This window comes from Pyxicephalus adspersus, chromosome 2 (assembly GCF_032062135.1).
Source record: "Pyxicephalus adspersus chromosome 2, UCB_Pads_2.0, whole genome shotgun sequence".
Taxonomy (NCBI): Eukaryota; Metazoa; Chordata; class Amphibia; order Anura; family Pyxicephalidae; genus Pyxicephalus; species Pyxicephalus adspersus.
In genome coordinates this window covers 54,573,881-54,581,419 of record NC_092859.1, presented here as the reverse complement: position 1 = coordinate 54,581,419, position 7,539 = coordinate 54,573,881, and the positions used below count along the sequence as shown (strand labels likewise).

At 35.4% G+C, this 7,539-nt stretch overlaps 1 protein-coding gene across 1 annotated transcript in view; it reads left to right on the top strand.

Annotated features, from left to right (window-relative positions):
* Window positions 1-439: 439 nt before the first annotated feature.
* The window catches only part of DOCK2 (dedicator of cytokinesis 2), a 134,617-nt gene continuing 127,517 nt past the window's right edge, over window positions 440-7,539 (top strand). Inside the window, exon 1 of the mRNA XM_072398983.1 lies at window positions 440-638. Within this exon, the coding sequence (XP_072255084.1) occupies window positions 581-638 (58 nt within the window). The 5' untranslated portion in view covers window positions 440-580. The remainder of the gene's footprint in view (window positions 639-7,539) is intronic.

The following is a 7,539-nucleotide window of genomic DNA, read 5'->3' as shown; positions in this document are numbered from 1 at the left end:
GCTGATCCGAATATGTTATTAATAACTGCTGATCTACTAGAATTTTTACACATAACCATCTCTAGGAGATAACAGATAATGGTCCAAAAAAGGAGAAATAACCCATGAGCTGCAATTCCCTGGGTGAAAATGCCTTGTTAACACCAAAAGTCATTACAACCAAGGTATGTAGAAGAGCATCTCTAAATGCACAACACCTTGAAGCAGATGGACTACAGCAGCAAGAGACCACACCGGGTGCCACTCCTGTCAGCCTAAGAAGGGGCACCATCTATCTATATCACAAAATTGTGACTTTTAAAGCAACATTCGAATGAGTGTAATGTGGTGAAATAATGAAATCCACAGAACAGCTGTGACAGTTGCTTAAGAAGCTTTATACTCAGAAGAGGAAACAGAAAACAACATTTTAGACAGTGCAAGGAGGAAGTGCTCAGTAGGAGTGTCACAAGGAGGGATTATATCTTCAATCAGTTGAACAGTGACAAGCAAACGTGGTCATCAAAATATATCTTGGTCACTTCAAATTCATTTGCAACCTGGTATTAAAAATATCCAGGCACAGGTGTTTTTTTTTCAAATGCTCTGGACTGCTCAGGATGACTCCCTGGCAAAGAACCTGCAAAGAACGATATGGAGTAGGTGAGTTCATCCTGGCTTTCTAAAAGCTGCTTGTCTTTTCTCAGCAAAGCTGTTAACAGGAAGGATGTAGCAGATACCGAAAGATGATGGTTTGAGTAATGGTAACTCATACTAATGTTACCACATCAGATACAAAAATACATTTGCTGTATGGTAACTTTAAGATTTATTCAGATATATAATGCATTGGTCTGGGAAGCTCTTTTACAGCATTTGCAACAATTATATACATTTCATTTTTTTTTTTAATGGTATATCAAAAAGAAGCTGACATAAAAGAAAGGGAAAATAGTTAACATTTGTTAAAGCAACTTGAGGATGTGTGTAGATTAGTAATAAGTTCTTTTTTTTACTATATGTTTCTTTTTTTAATTCTGCAAACCTGCACAAACTGAGAACCACAGGATTCTAGTTGTGTAACAGCACATAAACATCTGCAGACCAAGTATGACAATGTTTATTTAATAGAAATGTGTTTTTGTGTATATATGCTTTGAAATTATTGTATATAATTTTGACTGACTTATGACAGATATGGTGTATACTATCTCGAAGTATTGGGCAATATTCTATTAAAATTTTAATATTTAGTGGATAATCTTTGCCTTTACTAGGATTTATAGTTCCATGATAGCAGGAACTCCAATTCATATTGTAAAGCTGTCAATACATAGCTTTATTCATATCATACACTTTCCTTTGACAAATTCATCTGTATGCCCAAAATAAACAGGAAACAGTTATTTGACTATTTTGTTGAACTACAATTTTGCAAAAAAAGAAAGTTTTTGGTAAACACCACAGAGCATTAAAGAATTAAAAAACAAAGTTGGTAAGGCATCTTAATTAAACAAAATCAGGTTAACCCCAAAAAACATGGACTACAACCCTATAACAGCTAATGAGATTTCATGTTTCATTTCCCATGAAGTGAAAAATTACATATCATTGGTCTACTAGCAATGGTTTCAAACTCCACATTTCTCCAGATTGTCTTTTATACTTCAGCTTCTATAGTTCAGCCATGTATAGCAGGGGTCTCCAACCCCTGGCCATCAGACAGCTGGGCCTCGAGAGCATGGAGACCAGCGGTGGTCCGTGGGTCTGGTCTATGCATCCCCAGCAGGGTCCTTCTCCTGACCCCATTGGGGGTGCACTGGCCAGAGCCTAGGACCATGTCTCTAATGCAGGCACAGGGGGGTGGGCAGGTTGTGTCCAGAGACTCAGACCTGTGATGGGAGAGTGGGCGGTTTGGGTATTATGATGTCACTCTGGGGGAAGTTTCTTTCCCTATGAGTGACACACGGCTCCCTGCGAATGCGCAGTCCAGAGTCCGTAGATTGGGGACCACTGCTGTGAAGAGTCTGCTTCTTCAAACATTGTAGTCTGCATGATACAGCTTCAGTTCCGTTACCTAATGATATTATCAACATCATGGTTATCACCGACTGCAACAGAAGTCAGTCTTTTTTTTTTATTTCAAAGAAGAAAAATGGTTTAATTACCAATTTTATTTTTGAATATTAATAATAGCTAGAATAGAAACACAAACTGTTTCCTTTACAAAATGCACCAATCAGTAGTATGTAGAGTATGATATATAAACAGTGGTGCAGCAGTCTGAAGTATGTATTGTACCACTTAGCTAGAGTGTAGCTGACAAAAATATGTCTGGCATATGCACTGTGCAGAGAGGTCAGTATAGTGTCTTCTTACAGTATTGATAGGTGTAACTTTCTTATACCATGATCAATAAGGAAATTACCCTATACACAGGTGGCCATTGAAGAAACAGTGCCAATTTATTGGTGGCCAGTGATGAAATACCTGCTTATGTTGGTGGCCAGTGATCAAGTGCTCTCTTATGTTGGTAACCAGCAGTGAAATCCCCATTTGCAATGGAGCATGTAGGTGAGAAATAGAGATAACTTTTAAACAGAAAGTTTGTTGGCAGTGCACATACCCCACTATCTAAATATGATTTAGGCCAACAACTGCAATTTTTTTCTCAATTTTACTGACTTTACAAAGTAAATAAAATGCCTTAATATAGGCTATAGATAAAAGATTTGGTGTTGTAATACACTTCTTAACATATACAAACTTTAGACACACCATCATATAAATTGCATGTTACTTGTTCCTTTTTTATTATTTGCTTATGGCTTAGATTAGTTATGGCTATGTTCTTATACATATCTCATTAGTTCACTTTAGGTGATGTTCAGACTAGTGGTTTGGTTTTTGCCAAAAGTAAAGCAGACTACAAGCTTTTTGCTCTTTCTTCTTTGGTAAGCCAGATTCTAGAGGACATTTTATGGAGTGGAGAGAGGTGTTCAGAGACATACTGTCTGCTGAAATCCAGCTAAATGCAATCACATTGATTGGGAGGGGTTTCATAATACAGATGGACAATGACCCAAAACATACAGCCAAAGCAACCCAGGAGTTTATTAAAGCAAAGAAGTGGAATAGTGGAATATTCTTGAATGGCCAAGTCAGTCACCTGATCTGAACCCAATTGAGTATTCATTCCACTTGCTGAAAACTAAACTTCTGACAGAAAGGCCCACAAACAAAGAGCAACTGAAAGCCACTGCAGTAAAGGCCTGGCAGCACATTAAAAGGGAGGAAAGCCAGCATCTGGTGATGTCCATGAGTTCAAGACTACAGGCTATCATTGCCATCAAAGGGTTTTCAACCAAATATTAGAAATGAACCTTTTTTTTCAGCTTTTTAATTTGTCCAATTACTTTTGAGTCCCTGAAATGAAGGGATTGTGTTAAAAAAGGCTTTGGATCCTCACATTTTTTTGCAATCTTTTTGTTCAACCCACTGAATTAAAGCTGAAAGTCTGCAGTTCAACTGCATCTGAGTTGTTTCATTTAAAATTAATTGTGGTAATCTACAGAACCAAAATTAGAAAAATGTTGTCTCTGTCCAAATATTTATTGACCCAACTGTACTTGATTAAACACAGAATGCAATTAGCCTTGATGTTAAGCTCTGCAGTATGTGTACTCACAATAAAGAAGAAAGAAAAAGAAAAGAAAATTCTATACCACCCCATGTTTTGTAACCATCTCAATAAACATCCTAATTCTGCAGATTCCCAAAAACCCTTTAACATTCCAAGCTGATCGTAGTGTAGCCCCAATTGTCCCTTGCTGCAGTATTGTAGCAAATTTTATTTTAGGTTTGCCAACATGTCTAATTGTTTCACAACTGATCCAGGTGTAGAAAATTGGTTTGTTGAAAGCACATTGTAGGAAATTCATAATTTATATCAATAAATTTACACAAAGTTATTTAATTATAATATAATTCATATATATAAATAATAATAATATTTATTCAAAGGAAATTATTATTTATAATTCCAACCATTACATTTCCTGTGGATTCTTTGAGATGAATTGTTAGCAAAAGAAACACACAAATGAATGTGAATATAAAAATAAAACATATCATGGACAAAATTACCAAGCTAAAACAAGCATAAACAATAAGACACGAGGAATTCAGACCCATAGATATAATACAAAACAAGTACAAAATTCACCAGTATTCTTAACTAGACTCCTAGGACCCCTTTCACATACACACACTCCTTGGGCAAATGTCTCAAAGTCTTAAATTTAACCCAACACCAGCAAAGACTCCTCACTGGATTCTTCTGCTGTCTCAGTCTCAAAGAGTATCTCTCTCTGCTGTTAAATCAATCTTCCTGGTGTCATGGTAAAACCATAAATAGTGCAGCTCTCTTTCATGAAACCTTCCCACACGTATTTCCAGTGGTTTTGTCAACAAAGGGGCTCACACCCCCAGTTGTTTTTTCTATTTGGGAACTTGGATGCAAGAATTCCATAAGTGGGGTGTTGTCTTATTAAGACACGGATTAAACTTATATTTTTTTATTGTCCGGAACTTGTTAACATTCTGTCCAATATAAACAGTATCAGATGCAATCTGTACTTTGACCATACCTAAACAAGTGTGTATGTGTTTGAGAGCATTCCAATCTTTATATCCCACAGAACCCACCATCTTTATTCTCATCAATAAAGTAATGTAATTATGCAATTTTCTAATAATTACTCAGATTACATTAATAATACTGTTACCCTGAAATATCTACAACATTTTACTTCAGTTTCATTGAATCAGGAGTTAATTTGAAGTAAAAATATTCTGCCCATTTGTATCAGCCCTTAAAGATTTGCATAACTCTAAAGTATACCTGTACTTTGCCCACATATCACAAAACAACAAATGTACTTTACCCTTTAATCATCCCCTTCCCAGGAGCTTTTATTCTCTTTACCCTTCTGGTCTATTCATCTCTTTGGTATGTTATGTAAGTTTCAGTACATGCCTCTGAGGTTCTGTTTACATTATAGGGGTAGTCTAGTCTAGTAGTATTACATGGAATGGGGGAAAGAACAGAGTGATCAGAGAGTTTAACTCATTAATGCCCTACTGCTCCTTTTATTTTCAAATAGCAGGCTAGCTCTATTTCCTATAGTGACCCAGCTGTCAGTGCCACCAATCCTTGATCTCATCAAAAGTTATAGTGTCCAGAGAATACTTTTCATCTGGCCTGCAGTTCTTGGTCCCTTCTAAAAGCTGTGGTTCTGTGATTTCTGATGCGTTTTGTGGGACATACCCAGTTCTTCACAGGATGAATAACAAGCATGTAACATGTTTTCAACCTTAGTGATGATCATAACCAATATGGTACAAAGAGATTAACCAAAAATACTGAATAGCAACTGCAAGGCAGGCAGAAACGCTGATCAATGCCTCCTACAGGGACATGCGGGATCAATCTGTACAGTGCAGCTCAGCTGACAGCTCCCGACACAAAGGTACAACACATGTGACACATTAGGTTTTAGCAAATTTTGCCTTTTACCTTTAATATGGGATCAAAGCCGAAAGGCTAGCCTGCTCCCCCCCACACACATAGGCTGCAATAAATTTTGGGTACCCATGAATCTGTTGCCAGTTCACAAATTTTCCTTCCTTGGACTTCTTATGAAGAGTACCCTACTTAGCCTTTTGGAATGCCCTAACCCACAATACAGATCTTTACTCTTGCCTATTTTTATTTCTTGCTTCCAGCAGAACACTGTCAAGAACCGACTTTTCACTTGCTTTCTAATATTTCCCACTTATTGACAGGTTCTATTGCCAAAGGTTAATCAATGTATTAATTATACCTGTCAGTGTATTTTTTCAGGTAGGTACATGTTGTTCCTTTACTGTAGCATTTCCTCAGAGAAAGACTATAACTGTGTTTTTGCCAATAGGTTTTTTTTTGGCACTATTTGCATGTTTGCGATTTTGTATTTTGCTTGATGTATTTGAAAAGGGAAGACGTATACTGAATTATTACTGTTAAAGAACAAATGTGGGTAAGAAACAATATGCCATTCTGTGTTCTTATCCTCAAAGTGTGCTGAGAAAGGTGTGTGAACATACACACACGGCATCCTGTCATATGTCATAGCTATAGCTGGTTTCTAAATGATAACTAGCTTCAAGTTAGTGAAACAAAGCAAAGATTATGTTTGGCAAGGCTTAAATAATACTTCCCTATTTTTGATCACATGTTTTATTTAGTATAACTGACTCACTGAAAAAGTAACAAAAACTTTCTTATCACAGACTAAAAGCTATCCATATTGAAAATTTTAATAGTAATAAAATTAACTTTGTGAATCCCACACCCCCCTTAGCATTTATATGTAACCATTTTATTTTTAAAAATACATAAACAAAAAGTGAAATTTAGTATGGCAATGCTTATTATAGTGCAGTGTAATACATAGGGGTTAACTTATCAAGCGAATGTGCAGATATTCCCCAGGGGCATATTCCCCAGGCGCGTGCTTGTCCGCCATATTACAGCATTGATACAGCATTGATACAGCATTGATAAATGAGCAAGTGGTTGAGAATTTGACAATTTATGCGATTAATCTTCAGCTGCGCGATTGATTCTTTAGCACTTTCTCTATTTTTTTTGGTGCTAAACTTTTATGTTACATTATACTAATGTTAAAAATGTATTCATTCTTTTTTTTTTTTTTGATTTGCTGTAATTGTTGTTTTAATCCTATTTTTTGTGTATTAGTTACAACACTGCAACTAATTCATATCAAGCTGTTTATATAATAATTAGCACTTCCTAATCTCATCACACAATAGTATAAACGTTAGAAAAAAAAAAAAGAAAAGATGTTCGGAAGCATTTCTGCTCTGAATTTCATTATAGTTTTTCATTAGAGAAATCAAATCTTTTAAAACATTTTGTTGACAAGATGTTTGAATACATGTACCAAGGAACATATAGAGATTTTACTTGTGTTTGTATGTATCTAAAAAAAAGATTTAAAGCTATGTAAATACATATGGACATTTATATGTATATATACATATATAAAATTATATTGAAATACATATACAAAAAAGACATATAAAGACATATACTTATATATATATATATATATATATATATATATAATATACATACATACAGTGGTGCCTTGGTTTGCGAGCATAATTTGCTCCCGAAACATGCTTGTAATCCGTAGCACTCATATATCAAAGCAAATTTCCCCATAGATATAGTAGAAACTCAGATAATTTGTTCCACAAGCCAAAAACATTTATAGAAAAATGTTTAATACAAAATACTGTACTGTATAAAGTAAAAATGCATACAGTAAAACAAATTAACCTGAACTTTTGGAAAGAATCATTAGGAAAAGATGAGGGTTGTTATAGGATGACTTTCACTATACCTAACAGAATCTTTTACTTTTTGTGCAGCTTTAACAAGGAACCTATACAATGACAGTTGCTTTTGCCTCCTTCTGAGGATTGCACAGA